The sequence below is a fragment of the Trachemys scripta genome, chromosome 10 (genome assembly GCF_013100865.1).
Source record: "Trachemys scripta elegans isolate TJP31775 chromosome 10, CAS_Tse_1.0, whole genome shotgun sequence".
In the NCBI taxonomy this organism is placed as follows: Eukaryota; Metazoa; Chordata; order Testudines; family Emydidae; genus Trachemys; species Trachemys scripta.
This window is the reverse complement of record NC_048307.1, coordinates 22,915,184-22,938,997: the sequence shown is the minus strand read 5'-3', so window position 1 is coordinate 22,938,997 and position 23,814 is coordinate 22,915,184. Positions and strand designations below refer to the sequence as shown.

Below are 23,814 nucleotides of genomic sequence, written 5' to 3'. Positions count from 1 at the left end.
TCAAATCTTCAAGCTAATTGTAACTCAAGTGAAATAAAAACCATGAAGAAAATTATAATCTGAATGAATTTAGTGGCTGGGATGGATAGTCCTGGACAATGGAGTCCTCTACTTATCCTCAGTACAGATACAAGCTTCCCTACACTGTGTGTTTCAACAGTGTTCGCCAGTGTGCTTCAATACAGACCTGGAAAGGTCAAGCATGTACCTACAACTTGAGATATGGCTATTAGATTACAGCAGGGGTCGGCAACATTTGGCACACGGCTCGCCAGGGTAAGCACCCTGGCGAGCCGCATGCCAAACGTTGCTGACCTCTGGACTACAGTATAAATTATAGCCAGGGGTGGTAGCACCACCTATTGTTAAGGCTACCCAATATTTTCCTTTATAAGATCTTCTTTTCAGTTACTTATAACTTTGCCAGATTTTAACTGTTTAGGCTAAAATTTTCCATGTTGAGTGTCTGCCCAAGGCTGAATGTGCCTGGAAAATTTCAGCCAAAATAGTCCAGCCATTCCAAAGAACAAGGCTACAGGAAAATGTTATTTCAAAGTTTAAGAAAATTCCTTTTCTTTGGAAAGCTTTAGCACCCCCCGGCTTGGGAGCAGGTATTTGAAATTTGGCAGGAAGAGGCCTTTGTGTCAGGGATGTGCCTTTGGTCATACCTCTAAAAATCTCCCTAAATTTGGCCAAGTCTTTGATGGGTGGGAGGAAGCAACCACAACACAATTTGCACATGCTTAGTAGAGACTTGCTTACATTTAATCTCCAAATAGTCCATCCTCACGGAGTGTGCTCAGGTCTCTCACAGCTCCTAGTGCTGATCAGACTGCACCTGTTCCACCATCACAAAGCCACTGAGCATGCTCCTGCCCAGGGCTGCAGGGGAAAAACCAGACTTTCCCTATTATGCTGCTCAGAGCTTGAAACTAGGGTATTGTGGGGAAGGGCTAGGGGAGTAGATTGGGACAAGGAGCCTGGGAAGCAAAGATTGGGACCTGAAGGGCAGGACTAGATCTGGACCTGGTGGGGCAAAGGTGATTACCTGGGGCGGGGGAGAGAGCTCTGACAAGGATCTATAGTGAGAACTGTTCAAAGAGACTGGGACAAGGAGGTGAGGACACTGACTGGATGAGAAGCCTGGGGAGGGAGATGGGGACTGAAAGCCACTGAGGTTGGGAAACCTGGAGCAGAGGACGATTGGAGACTGGGGAAGTTAAAAAGAGATTGGGGAGGCTGGTTAAAGAAACTGTGAAGAAGGAGCTGGGGGTTGGGGAGAGTGGAGACTGGGAGTGGGACGAGAAGCCGGTGGGAGCTGGCACAGGTTGGATGGAATAGAACAACATGGTTTAAGCTTGGGTGAGGGTAATAGGCTAACAAGTCTGTTCTCATTTGAGAACATTCCCTTCCAGAGCTTGGAATGGAACCCAACATCCCTGAGTCTCACCATTCCTGTGCAACCTTAATTTAGCCCCCTTGTTCATATGCATGATACAGTCCTAAATTACATTCCCTCTCTCTCTCTTATGTCTCAGTTCCATGTGGATCATAGGATCCACTTCACCACTGCCTTCTATCTTTACACCTCTCCTGCTGCAGTCTTAGCTTTCAATTCTGCTTCCACTGTGTGTTTTCATGTTGTCCTTGGTCTGCCTCATCACTTCTTGTCCTTGGGGTTAGAATCCAACACCTGTCTTGTTATGTTGTTTGGGTCTTTCCTCTATGGAGATGGCTAGGACATAAGCTTTCATTCCATAATTTTCTGTCCTACCGGTTTCTCTTTTGTCTTCCTCCAGAGTTCTTTGTGGGTTTTTTTTCTGGCCATCTGATATTGGCAGATCTCTAAGGCAGCTGTTAATGAAAATGTGGAGTTTAGATGACAAGGTCTTAATTAGGCTCCAAGTGTCAGTGCCATATAATAAGACCAACTCTACAATGGTGTTAAGTATTCAAAGTTTAGTTTAGAGGGCAAGATTTCTCTTTCTCCAGATCAGCTTTAGAGTTACAAAGCTTTCTCTATTCTGGCTTTAGTATCTTCATCTGTTCCACGGGTCATACTTAGAATTCTGCCAAGATATGGGAAATATCAAACCTCTTCTATGTCAGTCCCAGAAAGTGTTATTGGTGTTTCAAATTGTTGCGTGTTGACTCATGGTTTTAATTTTCTCGGTGTTGATTTTCAATCCTAGTAATTGTGCAGAGACCCGGAGAGCATTCATTTTGGCTTGCATATCTGTAAGGGTGTGGAATAGCAAGCTGATGTCATCTGCAAAGTCAAGGCCCTCTAACTTCTGTGTGAAAGTCTATTGGCTGTTCCTATGGTCTCATTATTGGTAGTGGATTGGGTAAGAGGATAATGGGTGACATAAGACATCCTATCCTATGTCCCACACCTATAATAACCTCAAATGGCTTAGTCAGTTTGCCATTAAGTATTACTTGGCATGACATTTTCATAGAAGCTTTGAATGATGCTCACAAATTTCTGATAGATTGCATAGCTATTTAAATTACACTCCCACAGATGGTGCTCACTTAATGAGCAGATACTCTACATTTTGTTTTCTCCTCAATGTTCGATGTGTGGGCCCAGGCCTTATTTACTGTAAACTATTCAAATCCTGCTCTGAAGACTGAACCATTAATTTCCTCAGACTTTTCTATGGTGCTCATTACCATAGCATCTGGCTGTTTCACAAAGATGAATTCATTTATTTTCACAACACCCATTTGAGATGAGGAAATGTTACCATCCTCATTTTATAGATGGCAAATGGAGGGGCAGAGAGATTAAGGTCAAAAGTATCCACTAATTTTGGGTGCCCAATTTGAGATGCTTAGGACTTGATTTTTCAGAGTACTTAGCATACATAACCCTAATATATTCAAGCACAGCTCCCATTATCTTCAGCTGTGAGTCCTCAACACTTCTGCAAATCAGACTCCAGAGTCTCAAGTTGGGCACACAAAAATTAAGGAACACACAATTAGTAATCAGCTGGGAAAAGTTTGGTTTAAATAACTTGCCTAGCATTACACAGGAACACTGTGTCAGAGGCAGGAACAGAATCCCATTCTCCAAGGAAGTATTCAACTGCCTTAAACATGAGATGAGCCTCTCTCTTCCTGTAACCTTCTGCCTCATTCACTACACACCTCCCAACTTCTGCAACAAAAGAGGCAGTGGTCCTACAGACAACAGCCTCCTTCAATATACAGCCCTGATTCATCCCCAGAGCAGAATGGAAAAATAGTATCATAATGCATATGAACATGGGGTAAAATTAAGTTTGCACAGGCAACATTAATTCTGGCATTTCCTAACTCTTGAGTGCTTGCTTTTCAACCCTAATAATGTTCTTTTAACATTTTTTGCATGTTATATCACACATTGGCAAAGAGTTCACATGATTTTGACCAATGGTGCAAGTCAGCATACAGTACGCAGCATAATTTTTCTTTGACTCCTGTCCATCATCTCAACAGTGACAATGGGACTGAATGAAGTCCGTCTACCACTTTCTATCTTGTATCATGGCTTCATTCATCTTAAACCTTTTTGTTCTATGTCATCTCCCACCATGTCTATCCAATGCATCATCAATCTTCCTCTATTTGTAATTCTTTGCTCAGTCTGGTATGTATCACCATCTGTGATATCCTTTCTGGGCCCACGTTTGACATGTGTCCCATCAGTCATCTCTCTTGAAACTTCTGTGATAGCATTATTTCTTGCCCTAGCCATTTTCTTATCACTTTATCTTTTATTTTCTGCAGTCTTGAAACTCTCCGTATTCTCCTGGGGCAGTTCATTTGAGTCAAAAATTGTCATTCTTTCCTCATACTTTGGCCTTCTGACACACACAGCAGTACTGGCCCAATAGTTGTTTCATATATGCTGATTTTTGTTTTTATTGAAATATCTTTAGCCTTCCAGATCTTGCACAGTTTTCCAAATGCAGATATGTCTAGTTCCATTCTTCTTTTTATGCCACCTCCACAATTTCCATTCCTTGATACTAGACCCCCAAGATGCACAGATTTTCCCACTTATTCTAATTCTTTGTCTCCAAGTTTGATCTTTACCGCTTTTCTTGTCTTCTCTTTGCTGATCTTCAATCTGAATTTTCTGCTTTCCCGGCCTACCTTGTCAGTTATTCTCTGTAAATCCTCCTTGGTCAGTGCTGGAAGGTCAATGTGATCTGCAAATCTAAGGTTATGCACTGTGCTACCACATAAGACCCCTCCTATTTCATCTCTGTGCTACAGCCACCACTGCTCCCAGTACCAAGCTGAACAAATCTGGTGTTCATTATGCAAAGTGAACTGCATTCACTTATCAGGAAGAAAGATTAAACATTTTTTATTAGTTCCAAAGTATAATAGAGTCACACTACTTATCAGCTGCTATGATGTCACAGAATTGACATGAATAGTCTCCACCTCATTCAACTGCATACATATGGAAAGTCCTGCTTCATCCAATACTCTGAAATAAAAGCACAATCAGAAAGTATGTTCCAATACTTCATTCTATGCACTTCTGTAGTACCTTTCTCCCAAGGATCTCCAGGTGCTTTCTGAACAATTATGGATTAAAGTAGTGTTTCCCGAACTGCGGATCACCACCTCCAGTGCCGGGTCGGGAGGTGCAAAAGGGTACTGGAGGGGCTGTGAGACGTGCGTGCCCTGCCGCTGCTGCCTTGCTGTGCCATGTATGCAGTGAGAAATGGCCACTGCCCCCTCGCTGTAGTTTGTGCTTCACAGGGAGAAGCGCAGCAAAGTGGCTGCAGGGACTCACAGCTGCCACGCTGACCCCATGTGCAGAAAGAGGGGAGTTGGCCTGACCCAAGCCTGAGGGGGTTGGGTTGTTTTCTGACCCCCAAGTCCCACTGGGTTGAACCTAAAGGGGCTCACAGCATGACAAAGTCTGGGGACCTCTGTCCTAAAGCATCCCTAGGAACTGAGTAAAGCAGGATACCCCATTAAACCATGGAGGAAATGAAGGCACAGGGTTTGGAAGTTCAAAACTTCACAAGCTAATCCTGATTTCAGTAAGTCAGAGGCTATCCCAACACTCCATGTTTCTCTAAGTGCATTTTGGGCAGTTCCCTGTGGCTTCAGCAATGAGGCCACTGGGCAAGTAGAAAGGGGGGTGATCAGTGTCACCACACCAAAAACCTCTCACAATTGGACATGTTTATCACTGCTTGTATTCTCATCAAAAGAAATGTCATCTGCCTGCATGTATACAATATTATTTGCATTACAGTAGTGCCTAGAACAGATGTTCTCAAACTGAGAGTTGCAACCCCATTTTAATGGGGTTGCCAGGGCTGGCTTAGACTTGCTGGGGCCCAGGGATGAAGTCTCAGCCCCACCACCCCACAGAAAAGCCAAAGCCTGAGGGCTTCTGCCCTGAGTGGTGGGGCTCAAGTTATAGGACCTCTGCCTGGGGCTGAAGCCCTTGGGCTTCAGCTTTGGTCCCCCTGCCTGGGCCAGTGGGACTTGGGCTTTGTCTTTGACCACACCCCCCCACCACCACCACCCGGGGCAGCAGAGCTTGGGTGGGCTGAGACTTCGGTCCCGCCTTCTGGGGTCATATAGTAATTTTTGTTGTCAGAAGGAGGTCACAGTGCAATGAAGTTTGAGACCCCCTGGCCTAGAGCACTCTGAGATTGTGCCAGGTCCTATATAAACATGTACTTTAAATAGACTAGACAGGCAAAGGGTGGGAACTTCACACACTAGTTCTGGGGCAGAGTCAGAACAGAACTGAGGCCTCTCCCAGGCAACTGCCCTAGGAACGGGACTACACACCCTCTCTCTGCCATGCTGTTTGAATGGTTATTTTGGATATACATGTAATACACAACATGTGCTGGCAGCCTACTTATCCTCAACATGCAAAACGTCATTAGTAGCATCACAAATGACCAACATTTTGTGCAGTTCCATGGGGGATTACAGCCATGAAGTCCAGCCTGCGAGAAAGATCTTGACATCCTTAAAGTTCTGTCCTTCAAATTAATGGAGATATCCCATCTCCTAGAACTGGAAGGGACCTTGAAAGGTCATCGAGTCCAGCCCCCTGCCTTCACTAGCAGGACCAAGTACTGATTTTGTCCCCAAATCCCCAAGTGGCCCCCTCAAGGATTGAACTCACAACCCTGGGTTTAGCAGGCCAATGCTCAAACCACTGAGCTATCCCTCCTTCGCTAGGGAACGCATGTGAATCACAACAGAGGGTCCTGTGGCACCTTTGAGACTAACAGAAGTATTGGGAGCATAAGCTTTCGTGGGTAAGAACCTCACTTCTTCAGATGCAAGAAGAATGCACTTGCATCTGAAGAAGTGAGGTTCTTACCTACGAAAGCTTATGCTCCCAATACTTCTGTTAGTCTCAAAGGTGCCACAGGACCCTCTGTTGCTTTTTACAGATTCAGACTAACACGGCTACCCCTCTGATATGTGAATCACAGGGTAACAGTCATTAAAGCCCACAGAGCACTCAGTGGTGGGAGTGGAGGCTGGGGAAAGTGTATTGAACGTAGACAGAAATAATCCCATGCCATCATCATCCATACTAGAGTCTAATGAGATACATCCATAGTATTTAAAACAGTTGAAAGGAGTCTTCAGCTTAACAACTAGTAGGGTGGAATACATGCAGCGCTCAGTATGTTTGTGGCTTTGAACATCCTGAGATAACTCAGGTATGAGGTCTATGGTGTTTCAGACAACCATGCCCATAGCTATATTAAGGAGTCCAATTTGAGGCATAAACATTCTCTTCTTGTCACCAGGAGACTTTTTATAATGGGGTAGAAATTCAGAGATGGAATTATGCTAAATGACTTCTAAGAAACACAAGGACAATATTGATTGGCATTTACAATGTTCAGCCCTTCTGAAATTAATGACTACATCAAAACTGTACCATGCGGGGCAAATTGATTGTATGCATTAGCATTACTCAGTCACTCCCTTTCTGTGTCACAACAATGGTGATATAGTAAAATGCAAGATAAAGAGAAACTCTCACAAGGAGATGTGAAATGAATTCAGCTATACCAAAAGTTTTTATACTGAAGATACTAAAAATGAAGCTCTTACTATGTACTCTGTATGCAACTATAAAAATATTATACACACCACCAAATAGAGGCAATATCCACATAATAAATTGCAGAGCCAGGTAGTAAACGACTGTAGCAGGTTCTATTGACCACCTCACCTACACTCTGCCCATTAATTCAGCTCTTCTGAGATTTATTATGTGTCTCAGAATCTCTCAAACTCATCCAGATCAGAACTTTAAACCACATCATCACATGTGTATTCTCTAGAGAGATAGCACTATGTTGTGCACAGTATATATATAATCCTGTACATATACGCGAGCACACACATGCATACACACAGCTAGATAGATAGAGGAGCTTTAGACATAACTGGGTCATTTGCTTATTTTTTTTTAGGTTAACTTTGTTTTCAGACTGGGAAAGAGCACTGGGAAAATAACTCTTTCCAATCAGGAAGAAGCTTACCTGAAAACTCAGTCTGATTCAATTTCCAGTAACAATCATATTCTCCTAGAGGGAAGTTGACTTTAGGGAAGTTTGGTCAAGGTGAAATTGTAATATAGCGAATATCAGTTTCAATGTGAAGGGCAGAATAAATGACTTGGGAAGACTTGCCAATATCCATGCTAATCATAGCAGGATGTAAAATCTTGGTTAAACTTTCGATATCTAAATTAAACAACATAATTTGATACGGAAATGGTTGTTACATCATCCTCAAGCTGTGAGTTAGCAAGGCATCAGTTAAGATAACAAGCCCTCTTGTTACAACTATAGTCCTTAGTTTTAACTCCAAAATACTAGTTGTAAAATCCTCGCCCCATTCAAATCTATGGGACGCTTGCACGGACCTCAGTGGAGTCAGGATATCACCCCAAACATATGTTCTGGAATAATACAGGAAGGTCTAGGGAGAAATAAGCTTGCTGTGGAGTGTGATTAATGGTTATACATAAAATGTGGGAAAAGACTATCCTTGGATAGTGTTACCTCAAGTTCACCTGCCACACCAAGAAAAGGGAGTATTTCTAGTTTGCAGTACAAACATTATAGAAGGCGGAACAGTTTTTATAGTATCCTATGAGAGTTTAACTATTAAAAGCTGCATGCAAATTCAGCTGGTGTTTCTATGGCCAAGACTCACATCTACTTATTCACAGCTCACCTTTCATTCTGTTCTGAATCCACAGGGATAAATTGCACTCAAATTAAAGTCTGGCTTCATTTCTTGTAGCAGCTCTTGACTTCTATGAGAGCTGATCCCACTTGTGTCAGGCATGAATTTGGCTTACTATATCTAAAACTGAAATCTTGATCTTTCCTTTTAAAGTACCTTTTCCTCTCCTAAGCTCTGGTCTCACTGACTGCACCACCAGCTTCCCATCACTCAAGCTCATCACATTAATGACATCTCGGACTCCTCTCCCCCTTTTCTCCTCTCAGATCCGGGCCCTTGCAAAATCTTGTTGCTGTTTCCTCCGCATCATCAACAAAGTTCATTCATTCCTCTCTATTCCTACTACCAATATGCTAGCCAATGCACTTAGCTATATGTCCTTACTGCTGCAGCCTTCTTCTCCCTGACTTGCTGTGTAGAGGATCAAAATAACTCTGTTCATTGAACTAGTGGTGCGATAAAGGAAGACAGAAATAGTCAGTTTTTCTTAAAACCAAAATGTTTAATTACACCTGGGGTCGGCAACGTTTGGCACGCGGCTTGCCAGGGTAAGCACCCTGGCGGGCCGGGCCAGTTACCTGCTGACATGGCAAGATTCGGCCAATGGCGGCCCCCACTGGCCGTGGTTCGCCGTCCTCGGCCAATGGGGGTAGCGGGAAGCCGCGTCCAGCACATCACTCGCCCGCGCCACTTCTCGCCGCCCCCATTGGCCAGGGATGGTGAACTGCGGCCAGTGGGGGCCACGATCAGCTGAACCTGCCGCGTCAGCAGGTAAATAAACTGGCCCGGCCCGCCAGGGTGCTTACCCTGGCGAGCCGCATGCCAAACGTTGCCGACCCCTGAATTACACGAGACACAAAATAAACTAACACAGAGATCCCTTTCCCAAAGTGATAGAAATTCCAAGACATCCTACTGTATCAGAAAAAACAACTAACATGGCTACTCCTCTGAAACCTGTTACTATATCAGAGTAATTAAAGGCCAAAAGCTATCCAAACAGGTGAGTGCCTCTGGGCCTCCTACCTGTGTTCCCTGCAGGTTTTGCTACCAGTAGACACTACCTTCTCGCTTAATGCCATCTTAATTACAGCCATCTGAGAATGAAAGGAGTCTAATTTATAAAGGCTTCAGACCCCTCCCCTTTTTCATCATACTTTGCTAAGGAGAGAGCAATAGTTATGCCTTCCCTTCCCCATCCCATCTGTTACCAGAGTGGCTCAATCAGTCTTAGCTGGTTACTCTGCTGACTTTAACACAGACCACACCTGCTGTGCACCACACTCTGAATCCATTCTTTAGGTAGGGAGATAAAACTTACCACAATCTGCTTCCCAGTCTTATCCTCTCTTTGACCCACCCTTGTATCAGATCTCCAGTCCATAGGCGTGGAGAACAAGTAAAGCTTGTTATCAAGCACTAACACTTTCCCCAGGTCCTGCTCATCGTCTCACCTGGATATTCTTGCTCCAGTTCTGCTATATGTCTCCACCAACATCATCTTTCTTTCCTTACACTCTGACCACATCTGCCATTTCTTTGAATTTCTGCACTGTTACTTCCCCTTTTATTCAGCTAAGTTCAAACTTTTTCTATGCACTTTCAAAAACAAATGTTAGTATTTGCCCCCAGTTGCATCCCTGCCTTCATCCCCTCCCTTAGCTCTGTTGCCAGAGCTATTGTGCCTATACCACAACCCTCTGGTCCCTAAACTCCAGTCACCATTTGTTTCATCCACCCTTTCCCAGCTTTATGCCTTCTTTCATAGCAGCATATGCATGTGGAATAGACTCCCTGTTACTATACAATCACCTTCTTCAAAAACCCAACTTATTCCATTAAGCACTCCACTTATAATCATATAAACTGTGCTATGTTCCTTCTTACCTTGTACCACTATGACTGTAATTCCTGTTAGAAAAGGGCCTGCGGGCTGGCACATCACAATTTGGAAATAAGACGCAACATTCAAACAGCAGGGTGTACTAATCATTGGAGAAGCTTTCCATGGGAACTGGCAAATTCTTCACTGCTTGGAGTCTTCATATCAAGACTGGATGTCTTCTAAAAGGTATGTTCTAGTTCAACCCTTAAGTATTGGGCTTGATAGTATTTACTGATTTAGCAGTGAAGTATAATTTCTTCCAGAGCAGAAATTACTGGGTGAAGTTCTATGACCTGTTTTATATAGGAACTTGGACTAAATGGTCCCTCCTGGCTTTGAAAATCTATGGACAGTGCCTGAAAGTGAAAATAAAGGGCCTTAGTGTAACAGCAAATCAGACCCTAAAGATCCCACCAAGTGTACAGCATGGGATACACTTATAGAACTATATAAATATTATTAGTACTAATGCACAGATATTCTGGGTCAGCCCTTGCTCTCGGTTATGCTGGTGTCCATCACAGGTAACTCCATTGAAGGCAATGGACTCAGGATTTACACTAATGGAAGTTGCAAGCACAGTCTGGCCCTTTGTGTTCAACACAGATAACTACAACAGGCTGTATAAATCGGAATCATCTGTAACCAAGGATACCAAATGACCCTTTCTCCTAACAAATTCTAAAACAGGATTAAAAAGAATAAGCGTTGTGCTGGAGCAAAAAGGCATGAAGTTAATATTCCTGTAAAAGGAAACTATAAAGGCTTGGCAATAGGTGAGGGTATAAGGTGCCGCTGCTTGGAAGCACACTGAATAATGCTATTAACAACAATAATGACGTAAAGAACGTTCCTTTGTTTTTTAAACGACTCATTCAGAACTTTACATCCACAAAAGTGTCTGGGGGGAATCTGCACATCTCCTAGAATAGCTCATTAGCCAGGGGATTTTATTCAGCACAAAATTAGCACATTTTAGTAATCACATCAATTCAGTTAGTAACAGGGAACAAAAGAAATTCATCTGTGTGTTTTTTAATGCAAGCCTTTCCAATCAGGAGCAATAAATATGGAGAAGGCCATAGCGATTTACAGATATTCAGAGAGTATTCATTCTGCTTTTTTGTGACAGAGTGATGATGACTGGAGCCATCTATGTGACAGTGCAGTTATGGGATCCATGAAAAGCATGCCTATAACTGATATTAAAATAACAGAAAGTTGATGATGCTTAGTCCTGCTTACATTACTAACACAGGTGAAATCCAGGTCTACTGAGTAAACTGAGCAACATATGGCCTCTGCTATTTTTGATCTGTCCTATTCAGATGCTTAAACCAGATCTATATCATATCTGAGCTCTAGAGACTGCAGGCTGCTTCCTTTGCTATGCTCTGGGACAATTGAGCATATCATTCTCATAATTTGTAACATCAGTAGCTACAAATGGCACATTTTACCATCAGTGTCAGGGCAGAAGGGCAAACAGTTTAGGCATGTGAATAACTCATTTACTTTACAAATTAAGGCTCTACATTACAGTTGTTCCAGATTTCCTGCTTTGGCTTATTAACAGCTGTGCAACTGGTGCTTTGCTTTGCACATCCCATGGAGTCCCTAACCAGTGCTCTCTTTTGGTTTGTGTTTGGCCTATTTTCATTATCCCATGGTGACAAGAAGAGTAAATGGAAGGAAGTGATATGGCTGCTATGCTGTGATACAGCTGGTGTGCAGAAAGTCACACCTGTGAATATATCTGGTGTGTGTTTGAGGAGTGTAACAGCCACAGGAAAGCTATGCTTTGGCCACTGTAATGAAAAAGGTCTGAGCTCAGTGGGAGGAAACATCCTAGAAATCTTCAGCAGATGCCATATGCAGTAACAGGTTTGCATTTTAGCTGCATTTAAAGAAATTCAGATAAGTCAGAACTAAACTGCTCTTAGGCAAACTTTACCTTAAAGATAACTATACAATGAATGAATAAATGAGTAGCTTAAAAAGGCTGATGACATCGTGAAAGAGAGGACAGAAGATGACTTAGGGACTGAATGTATGCATGACACTGATAAACATGGTACTGAGTCTAAAAGAGAATGTTCAGGAGGCGAATTGTTGAATGGAGGATTAAGTACAGGCTGGGTGAATAGTATTGATGATTACATACGGTCAGTAGATTGCCCTGGAGGACACTTTTTGCCTGGCTGTTGAAAATAGCATCACTGCTCATTGCAGCTGAGGCCTCACTTCTTGTAAATGACTTCAGACATAACAGGATTAGTGAGACCACAGCTTCATAGTCAGGTGAGGCTATGTTTGTCACTCAAGATTCTTCTATTGAGCCTCTGCAAACCCATCTAGCTGAGTTAACGAGGTTCTCTGGGCAGCTGTATGGTTAATGAATACAGATGATTAATGCAATATTTTTGCTGCAGCAGCAAGCTCTGGAAATCAGCTTATTGTGAAAGAAAACAGGGCTGCTTTTGTTGTGAAAAAGATGCAGAAACACCAAAATGAGCCTCTCTATTATATATAATCAGCTCAAATATTCAACTAGTATCATATGACTGAGCAGCATTAGACAATTCCAGGTACTTGGCTATCAACAATAGTAAAATGAATAATCCACCTCAAAGCCTTTGTTTCCTCTCTACTCTTAAGGTTACAGGGACCACAGACATCCCCATAAGCAGCATGCTATTTTAAAATAATTTATTCCCTACTCATGATAAATATTACAATTCTCCCCAGATAATACAGAACTGGGACTGCTATTCAAATTCCTCTCCAGCATTTTACCAGATTAACTGTTGTTGTCACCTGACATCCACAGCTGCATTGTATAATCAGAGTTGGGAGAGATAACAGAGGCATGGGGATAACTGTGCTTGTAATGTACTGAGTTGTATTTTGGTGTTTGTAAGATACTATTTGAAATGTTTCAGTATATATGCGTGGTGTTTCCATTGCTGGCTATGGAAAATATTGGTATTAATTAAAAATATTACTTATAAAACCCTATCAAAGTCATAACCGAAAACAAGGGATTTCACAGCTGAAGGGGCAAAAAAAACTTTGGGCTGGAGTCTGGCTCTTTTCACTGCTCTTGCAGGCAGCAGACATGTAAACAGCCCTATAGGCCCCCTTATAACCACCAGCTCAGAGAGCATTCTGGGAGTTGGAGGTGCATCCTCATAGCACATAAGGCTGTGGGGATTCTCAGCTGCTGTGGAGTGACCCAAGGGCAGCTCTGAGGGGAGGCACCTGCTGTTCTACTTTATGCTGAGGGACACCACAGTCCCTGATGAAACCCACCACAGGGAAGGTGCCAAGCTACCTTTGCCCCCCACCACTTGGATTGCATGTTCTGGGCTGCACCTCCTAGAGGCACAGCACCATGTCCTTTAAACACTGCTTTGACTCTTTTCCTTGAGCCGTCAAATAGCCCCTTTCCATTTAAGGAAATTCTTGCTAAATTACTTTTAAAATGAAGAAAACTGAGCTTTTTTTAGACAGAAGCCAAAGAGAAGGAGAGCCTAAATCTTTATCACCCTCATTACAAGGCAGGTGATTGTAGACCCTAATTTACCTTCATCCCAGACCAGTCTATTATCATGCTCTCTTTTTACTTTAGCAATTTGACATCAGAGGAGCTGAAGCAGGATAAAAGAACCTTCCCTTAATGCCCCACCTACATAATTTCACGCTTCTTTGTTACATGGGCCTTTGCCATATATTATCAGGCAAGTGTCACACATTGAGGTCCTAAAGGGTTAAGAGACACTACAATATCTGTGGGGAAAATAATCCCAGCTGGCTGCCAACCAGTTTGGCAGCGTTTGTCTTCCAAAGAATTTTTTTCAGCAAAGCCCTTAACCTCTGAAAGTACACTGTGTTCACGAGTTGCTTACCACCTCTGCTGCATCACCAGCTAATCAGCACTTCTCCAATTTACATGTTCCTCACAGCTGCTGTGGGAACACTCTGCTTTTGGTGACTGCTTTAAACTTTAGAATTAAATAGAATTTGGGTGTGGGAACTCTGCTGGGGGAGGGGAGACTAGATGCGGTGTAGGAGTACAAATTGAAAGAACAACTTTAGCAAAGTAGCTGGGACAGTGTTAAGGGAAATCTCGCTCTACTGTTAAATATTTGTGTATTTGACAGTTTTGTAAGCTTACACCTTTTCAGTACTTTCAGATCCTTACTTGCTTTTGGGTGTTCTTAACCTTTAAGCTAAAATACTATTTAGTATTAAATATAAAGAACACTATATTACAGCCCAAGTCCCCAAGCTGGCATTAACTTCTAAAAAGAAGGTGAATTATAACACTGTAAGAGGTTTCTTAATGAAGTCACTTTAGGGTTTGGAGGTTAACAGTGTACAGAGCCATAATGATGTAGCCCACTGCTGTAGCTAGCAATATGCTACCTTTTGAATTATCTGATGCATTCTGTTCTTTAAAAGAGTTTCATAATTCTCATTTTCAAGGAAGTGTGTGAACATTTGGGGAAAGTATGAGGTTAGGGGAAATTTAATGTGGCTGACTTCCTAGAAGAGGGACCACTGCCCCACACCCATCATAGTGACAGAGTGCTCATGTCCTTTTGAAGTAGATATTTCTGCACTGTGATTTTCTTCACTAACATTCATAGGGTTTGGTTGTGTAAGAGAGTAGCTTCTTGCCTACAGCCTTGGAATTTTGTATGCAGCTTTTAAACAGAAATTAGACAAGCCCAAGCGAGATAATTACCCCAGACAAGGGGATATCATAGAATCACTCCTTCACAAACCATGCAGAATGCAGCCAAGCATAGTACAGAGGCAGTTTCAACAAGGTTTTGTTTTTTTTTTTTTTTTTTTTGGGGGGGGGGGGAAGATTGCTAAAAGTGTATATTTATTCAGCTCCCTTGCACTTTTCTTCTCAATATTAAAATTTCCCCTGGACAACACCTACACTTTGAACATCAAGAATCAACCATTCCTACTCCAACTATTACATGGGAAAGAGTGATTACAGATACTCAGACCTCCATAAATCTCACTTCTTTTATGAAATAAGGCATCTCAGCACATACACAGTTGGCCTCCCCATTAAAATAAAACCAAAAAGTTACACTCCAGTACCCTGCTCCTATTGATTTATAGGGGAACTGGAAAAAAATCCAATAGACTTATCCTTAGTATATTCTGTTTCATTTCCATTTCTTTAGAACAGAGGTAGGCAACCTATAGCACGCGAGCTCATTTTAGGTGGCACTCACACTGCCCGGGTCCTGGCCACCGGTCCAGGGGGCTCTGCATTTTCATTTAATTTTAAATGAAGCTTCTTAAAGATTTTAAAAACCTTATTTACTTTACACACAATAGTGTAGTTATATAGAAAGAGACCTTCTAAAACCGTTAAAATGTATTACTGGCATGCAAAGCCTTAGATTAGAGCGAATAAATGAAGACTCAGCACCTCACTTCTGAAAGGTTGCCGACCACTGTTTTAGATTATATAGTACCTGGGACAGAGAGCATGTCTGTCTTTGTCTGCGAGCAGCACCAATGTTACTGGACCAGCTCTTCAGCTGGGGGTAAATCAGTGAAACTTTGACTTCAGTGGATTACTATGATTTACCCCAGCTAAGGACTTGGCCCATTGTCAACTCCTAACTGATAAACACAGCGATCAGAAAGCAGAACCCAGAAAGACACCAGAGATACTATTTTTTAAAAACTTTCATAATAAAGTTTATTACATTATTTTCATTAGAAATATTATAAAATAGAATATTCTGCCCAGCAGAAAAATAATGCCAGAGTTTAAAAACCCTGGGTTTGTGCAAACAGTTTGTGTAAACATAAGAAGTCAAGTGTTCAGGTTCCATCACAAAATACAGTAAGTTGCTACAAAAATAAATTTGGTCACTCCCAAATAGATTAAAAAACCCAGATGTCTTCACATCTCTCTCTCTCACACACACACGCGCACAGTTAATGCTGTATTTATATCTGAAATGGGAAGGATTTCAGGTAGCCCTTTAAAACTGGATTGAGAGGGATGTGGTTTAAATTCTCTCTCCCGAATGTTGCCACAATGCTTTTCCGGCAGAGCTCCTGCAATGGCCGTAAACGGACTTTGCGTAGTGGGGTGACCAGCACCTTCCTCGGGGAGCTTATATAATGTTCCAGTAGCTTAAAGAGACAGTCGAAACTCTCCTTGCTGCCATCCAGGCTGAAACGCCCAGCCTGGAAGTTTATTCGGATGCTGGTGGGCCCAGTAGCAGTCTTAACACTGATGGCAAAGAAGCAATTTTTTTGTCTGCTGTCCCTGATGAGGAAGGTGCCCTCAGGCTCAGATTTCAGCTTCTCGTGGGCTGCGCTGACAGTCAGTGGACCCCAGTAGAAGCCACATGCATCCAGCAGGGCACTCGCTCGGGTGATGCTACTGAAATCCGCCTGTGAGCGGAAAGTTCGGAAGTGTGTGTCGCTCTGCGCCTGCCCAGTGTTGGACCGAGCCGGGCCATGGTAACCTCTAGGCCGAGAATGATCCCGTGCTGGAGGGTCAAGTCGACATCTTGGGTCTGCTGCAACTGCATTATCTGCTGCCACCTTACTGTGCGCTACCATTCTATAGACTAGACCAGCGGATGCGGTCTTCCATAGCGTCAGTGGCCAGGGCAGTGCAGCTCTCCAGCGGCTATTCTGAAATTCCAAAAGAAAAGAAAATATTAGATCCTCAATCTGCGTAAATTAAGTGACAATCTTCCACTGATACCCCTCTGCTCCCTTATAAAATGAAGCCCTTACTCTGTAAATTTACACCCAGCAAACCACTGATTAACAGCATCACTTTCTGGCTAGGTTAGCAATCCATTGCTCTTGCAACATCTGACGCTCAGAAGTATCCAGCCAGGGAAACAGTTACAAATGATGCGGTTTTCCTACTATTAGTCATAGAAATGCATCAGACTCTGGATCGAGTTGACTGATAGTAAGCTTTGAAAAAGAGATTCCCTTCTATGTATATCCTTCTCCATAAATTCTTTAACCTTGCATAAAACCACTTATTATAAAACTACTCATTTGCTCTCTTCCCCCTCCCATTTCCCAGATGTAGATGTCTGAATTCAGACTGTATTGTTCTTTGCATTATGTAGGGAAAAAAAGCGTGGCTAAAGGAAAGGTAAACTCTGCAGCTGTGTACAAATCCCCAGAAAGTGGATGGAATTGGCTGAAATGAATGGGTGGCATTGTGTGATTTAAACGTGATTGGCAGTGCAGTTTGTAACCCTGCCAATTTACACATAATCCTACATCTACTCTCTGTTCTTCAATCAACTGGAGAAGCAGCCATAGAAGTCCATTTCCCATCCCTTGTTCCACCCCCCAGGGATATCAATGTTACCACCTCACTAAGCCTACACAAAGCAACCTCTATGAACCCTTAAAGCATTATTCCTCACTCTCTCTTTTTTGTATTGCATGCACTTTAAGTGGCCCAATCTAAATTGCTTCCTATTGATATATCTTTCAGCACCACGGGCCAAATTCATCCCTCGAGTAATTCTTTTGAAATAAGCATGGTTGTACCAGCAATTAATTTGGCCTCAAACGTCTACACCGACAGCATGGTTCGATACATCTCTGCAGGCTGCCTTGACCTTACTGGAAAGCATAGATTTTAGGATTTATCCCTACAGTCAGTTATAGATCTGCACTGGCAGACTGTTGAGAAAGCTTGAGGCATTCTCAGAAATGAATCCCCACAGCTGTCTCACACAGCAACATGCGGACATAGATGCAGAGACAGCACTTAGCTGGATTCCTGTCTCTGTGAATGTGACAGCCGGACATTTGAGTTTAGTTTCATTTAGATCATTTTACTGACTGAAATAGCAATCATAAAATCCTGACATTAGCCGATAACTTAAAACAAGCAAAGTATGGTTAGGTTTTCCTTGTATGGCACATGAAAGAAACCAATGTCAGCTTTTCTAATCCTTGGGTGAGGATCACTATTCAGCATTCAAAGTTTAAAAAAAAAAAATCAAGGCACTCTGAAGGGTGGATGCCTTTAGGTTTAAAACAATAAGATTCTCTAGAACCATTCACCTCCAGGAGAAACAAAACTTTTTTTTTTTTTTTTTTTTTTTTGGGTGGGGAGGAGGAGTACACAAGAGGAGGTCTATGCACTTCACTGCCGGTAAGCTTAAAAACAGCTGCTTTCCTGTGCCTCATTGCAAGGTCCCAAGGCAGTTTTTCCTACGCGCAGAGGTTTTGCCCTTGTGTCCTTGGCCAAAGTTTCCCCATCCCGGCCCAGCTAATGCTGGTCTGTCAGTTCGCCGCTGCGCTCTACCCCAGAGGTAACTGCTTTTCAATGATGCCGCAGGATAGACGCGTCGCAAGGGGTTTGGGAGTCCTTTTGGCAAGCAAGGTGTTAGCTAGAGACTCAGCGTTGTGCAGTATTATTATGATTCTGCTACCTTATATTCCACCGATCTTTAGCTCTTTAAAACCCGCCAGCGTTGTGCAGGCTCGTGTGTTCTTGCGTCAGGGCCAGAGATCATTCGCCGCGCTTGGGAGCTCACGGAACGCTTCTCGCTGGAAGCGGACTAAGGCTCGCTGCGCTCCAGGCTAAGGGACACCAAAGGCTGCGCGTGGAAGCCCGCTCGGGACTGCCCTAGCAATGGCTTACAAAGACAGCGTCCCTTACCTTCTCTGCCCTGAGCCGCAGGGATCAACGCTGCTCCTTGAACGGGCACGGGGCACCATAAACCCGAGCTGCGAGCACGGCCGCCTTGCAAGCCCGTAGCCCCCGCGCGGCAGTGGTGCACTCGTAGGCCTGGCCCCAGGAATAGCACAACCATAATCTGCCAGCGAGTCCTGCCTGGCGCCTGTAGCAATCCCAGCCTGCTAGGGGCTGCGCGACGCGCTGGAGCTGGACTGCTCTGCCTCCGCTCATCGCTCGCAATTTTATGGCTCGGGCTGAGCTCCCCGGGCGGCTCCTCCCTCCCTCCCTCCCTCCCCTGTTCAATTCGCAGAAAACACGTGGCCGCTCACTTTCACTTTCCATCTGCGTCAGGCGGCTGCAGCTCGCGAGGTTCGGGCCGGCGGCCGGGCGGGGGAGGGGCGCCAGCCTATTGGTTTCGCTTCCAGGGAACCGCAAGTGCCAGTTCAAAGGAACCCTGGCGCGGGCCCGGAGCAGCCCGCCCCGCCCCGCCGCTTCCTCAGAACAGCCGCGCCCTGGGCGCTCCCGCGAGCCTGCCTCGCGCCGGGCCCGGGCCGCGGCTGGTGGTAGCCCGGCTCCTGGCGCGCCTCGGAGAGGCCCGGGGCTGTGGGGGCGCGAAGCCTCCAGTCCGGAGCCCTGCGGGAAGCGGCCGCTGCAGGCAGGTTGGCCCCCGCCTGTGGGCGGTGCAGCGCAGGGGGGGCTCCTGGGCGGCCTGCTTAGGCATCCTAAGCCTCTGGCCATCATCACCCAGCCTCTTGCTCCGTAATAAAGGGGGGGGGCTCGCCTCCCCCATCCCCCCTTTGCCTCGTGGCTCTGGGCAAACAGGGCTCCCAGTCGCCAGTAAGAGGTGGCTAAAATCATGTTGGGGAAACTGAGGCAGGAGGAAACGCTGGAGGGGGAAGGGTGGCGGGATGGTAACGCACCACAGCACCAGAGACAGGTAATAGAGATGTGTAGCGACGCGAGGACCAGGCCGCTGGTGCAGGCTATGAATGTACTGGGGCGAACACAGGAGCAGAAGCCAAGAAAACAAGAGCAACCCGCTGGGGTGGAACTTCTAGTGGAAGGGCAGAGGGCTCCTCAAAGGTAGCTGGTCAACATGGATGCCCTGGTGATTAGCACTGTGAGTTATTAATTAATTAATTGTTAATAAAAGTAATGTGTTAAATGCCATCTAAAATGTGAGGCAATCAGGCAATAGTTGTATAATAACGCAATGGCAAACCTGGGGTAGTTTTCTCCGACTCCAATAGGAGATTGGAAATCCTCTTTGAAACCTTGTTTTAGCTATTTGCCCTAAACTATGCCAAAGTATGTCTGTTCCCTGAGCAGGCTCGGCTGAACTTGAGCTCACCCTGAGCAGGAGCTTTTTTAAACAGCACCTGTTTAAATGGCAAGGATACCTTTGTTTATTTCAAAGCTGACTATGTCCCAAATGCTAGCTCACCCACAGTCTTGCACAGAAACTGAGTCAGCCAATTGTTAGTTTTCATGAAAGCAAGGAGAACACAAGCATTTCACTGCAATTTCTGCAGGCAGTGCCGGCTCCAGCTCTTTTGCCGTCCCAAGCGGTGAAAAAAAAAGAGAACAACCCGATCAAGCTGCTGCAGAAGTGCCGCCGAGGAGCAAGACAGTGAGTGAAGGACCCTCCACCGAGTTTCCACCGATCCAGAGCAGGCCGATTGAGCTGCCACCGCCACCGATCCAGACGGTGCTGCCCCTTTCCATTGGCCGCCCCAGGCACCTGCTTCCTTCGCTGGTGCCTGGAGCCGGCCCTGCCTGCAGGCTACAACTTTGTACAATGAGAGGTAGAAATTATGGAGACACCAGTCCTCTATGCTGAAGATTTGGGTTGAGTTTTGCACTTAAAGCAGAGTTTTAACATCTTTGATATATATGAAAACTACAGCACATCCTCCACAAAATAAAGCGCTTACCGTATGAGCACAGAATGAATAAACAGTGATCTTTCATGCCTGCAGGGTGCACGTGCTTTGGGATGTATGCTTTCCGTCTGACAGAGGAGCCTGGTGTTCTGAGGTGGCTGTTACCTGTTGTGAGCAATCGCAGGAGTGAGATTTTTTTCCCCCTTAATGGTAGCTGTGGTCTTCTGGGACCATACAAAAGTATGATTTCCGTCTGACAGAAGGGTGCTGGTATCACCCATGAATTCCTAGTCTGGGATCAATTTAAGGGAATGTGTTTTCTGCTTGTTCTTGAGTGTAAATATTCCTTTCAAAGTCCTTCCACATCACAGGCAGGACTAACATGATGGTGATGTCATGGTTTGCAAAGAATTCAGTGTTAAACTTGTAGATTCACACTGTGGTATTTAGACCTTGATCTTCAAAGGCATTTAGGCAACTAACTCCACCTGAAATAATTATCTTTGAGGATCTGGGCCTTAGTTACCTAAAGAGGCTCCTGGTGGTTTTGTTCCATATTTGGATGGTAGATATAACAAACCAACTCAGTATGAATTGTATGTATTGTAATCAAATATACAAATCATCCTCTTCCAAAGAATTTCTGAGCAATTGAGCTTCATGTTTGCTTTTTGTGCGTATTCATGCTAGTGAAGCTCAAGTGTGTGAATACTGTGGAAAAAGTATGCAAAAGTATCAGGAACATGGTGAACTGAAATTTTCTTTTGAATTTGAATATATGTTAGTGGAAATTGGTTTGCATTGTTTTCTTAGCTGCAGTGAGTACAGTCATCACAACTGAGCTGATCTATTGGGTGACTGTCGCTGAGGATTATCTTTTATTTGTATTGTGGTTGCATCTAGAGTCCCCAGCCAGTATTAGAACCCCATTGTGCTAAGTGCTCTGTGAACCTATATAGTAAGACGTGGTCCCTGCACCAAAGAGCTAACAATCTAATTAGACCAGGCAGACAAAGGACTTGAGGGTAAAGAGATGTGAAGTGACTTGCCCAGCCCCAGGGTCATACAAAAGGTCAGTAGTAGAGCTCAGATCTCCACATAACCATGTACCTCTGGAGCATGGAGTTGGAGTGTTGCTTCTCGTTTCCCCTCAGGTATGGGGCAGCTTTTGCATTGCAGCCATCATGCAGCGTAAGAAGAAAATGTTACAAGCATCTTCCAATTGCTATAAAAGCTATATGCGGCTAGCTATAGGCAAACAAGATCAGGTGAGAGGAAGGGGACAGCTGCTTAGCTACTGTGTTTGTTTTTTTTTTTTTTTTCTGCTGCAGACTGCAGGGGGAAAATCCCTGGTGTGCGTGTGTAGGTACATCATCAGGCACTGGGTAGAACAGCAAGCAAAGGTCTCTCCAGGAGGGAAACAAGGAGGACTGCCCGAAAAGGTAATTCAGGTCTCGTGGCTCAGCAGGAGGGAATGTGGAGGTCACAGTTGGTAGCTGTGGGTCAGAGCTGGGTGAGGCTCAAAGAAGCAACAGGACTGGTCACTCAAGTGGGAGGAAGTGACGTGAGTAAGTGTATAGGCTTGGACATTGTGAAAGCCATAGAGAGCTGCTTCCTGTGAAAGTTGGCAGCAGCCTTAGGTGATCACAGCTATACCCCAATTGCCTTGAGGGGAGGTAGTCAGAGACCCTGTGGTGCCCTCCGAATTGTTGATGATACTCTCCTATGTGACAGCCTACGGTGGATATTCATTTTGTATAGTGAAGAGCTATTACAACTGGATGGAGATTATTCCTTCCTGACAAAGTGTTGTAGGGGCACTATTCCACTCTGGATGGAGGAAACATTACAAAATGTGGCCACGGAGATGGTCATGCCACCTCACCCTATATGTGCTTTAGAATTCCTGGGGATCCTCATTCTTTTAATCACCCCTGCCTCCCAGGATCCCTCCATCATTCCTTCTTCCTTTGTTCCATCTCCTCTTCCCCCACTCACTCTTTCCCTCCCACAGAAGGTGACCAGATATTTAAAATGAAAAACAGACTACCAGAATTTTGTTGTTGGAGAGAGGAGTGGAGAAGATGCTCATAAGAGGGTTTCGCCTGCTGGAGTGGACAAGGTCATATTTCACCCACTAGAGCAGAGGTTCTCGTGACAAATTTTTTGGTGGCTTCAGAGTGAGGCCATCAACTCTTGCTGGTGGCCACACTGACGCTTTTCCCTAAAATTCTTAATTAATTTTAGGAAAAACAAATAAATATGCATGTATACACATCCAGCTCATTGTAATTTATTTATGTAGGGTTTTTTTTTTTTTCAGACTCAATAAAAATAATGCCGTGAAAAGTGGTATTTGTATATTAGTTAATATCACTTTTCACAGCAAGTCCTGGTAAGTTAAGACCTGGATGGGGGGTGAGGCAGTGGTGGTCAGGAAGGATGGATGGGGGGAACCTGCCACCTCATGGTTGGAGGTATGGGTTGGTGCCTGGGGTTGGGGGTCTGTGCCCTAGGCCAGCACCCATTGGAGCTCAGGGTTGGCGCCCACAGTTTGGCCAGGGCCGGGGATCGGCACCCACTGCCATGCAGCTGGGGGTCAGCACCCAGAGCCGGCATCTGCTGCTGCGCAACCGGGACTGGAGGTCGGCGTCCAGGGCCAACACCTGCTGGAGCCTGGGGTTATTGCCCACTGCTGTGTGACCAGGTCTTGGGATCTGCACCCAGGATTGGTGCCTGGGCCTGGGGATCGGTGCCTGTGGCCAGCACCTGCTGGAACCCAGGGTCGACATCCAGGAGCAGTGCCTGGGGTCAGGGACCAGGGCTGGGCGTCGGAGCGCGCGGCCGGGGTTTGACTGCCACCACGGTTTGGGGCTGGCACTTGGGGTCTGCCACATGGCCAGGGCTAGGAGTTGGCATCCAGAGCCCAAGGCCAGCGCCAGGGATCTGCACCCACGGCCGGCAGCTGCTGGAGCTCATGGTTGCTGGCCAGCGACCAAGGTTGGAGTGCATGGACTGGGGTCAGCACCTGGGGCCAGCAGCCACAGGTGAGATTTGAAGTT

At 44.8% G+C, this 23,814-nt stretch overlaps 1 protein-coding gene and 1 long non-coding RNA gene across 3 annotated transcripts; one reads left to right on the top strand and one right to left on the bottom strand.

Moving 5' to 3' along the window:
* Positions 1-15,890: 15,890 nt before the first annotated feature.
* SOCS1 (suppressor of cytokine signaling 1) lies at positions 15,891-19,116 on the bottom strand. 2 transcript variants are annotated; one of them, XM_034784779.1, is made up of 2 exons: positions 18,622-18,845; positions 15,891-16,840 (listed from the first exon to the last, which is right to left on the bottom strand). In XM_034784779.1, the coding sequence occupies exon 2, from the start codon at positions 16,763-16,765 to the stop codon at positions 16,142-16,144; it is 624 nt and encodes a 207-aa protein (XP_034640670.1). In that variant the 5' UTR covers positions 16,766-16,840; positions 18,622-18,845; the 3' UTR covers positions 15,891-16,141. The 2 variants fall into 2 exon arrangements, with proteins under 2 accessions (XP_034640670.1, XP_034640669.1); XM_034784778.1 differs by lacking the exon at positions 18,622-18,845 and adding an exon at positions 18,852-19,116 and having other exon boundaries at positions 15,892-16,840.
* Positions 19,117-19,434: 318 nt separating this feature from the next.
* Positions 19,435-20,440, top strand: LOC117884414. Its single transcript, XR_004647555.1, has 2 exons — positions 19,435-19,989; positions 20,402-20,440. It is a non-coding gene; the product is annotated as an uncharacterized LOC117884414 (long non-coding RNA).
* Positions 20,441-23,814: the final 3,374 nt, after the last annotated feature.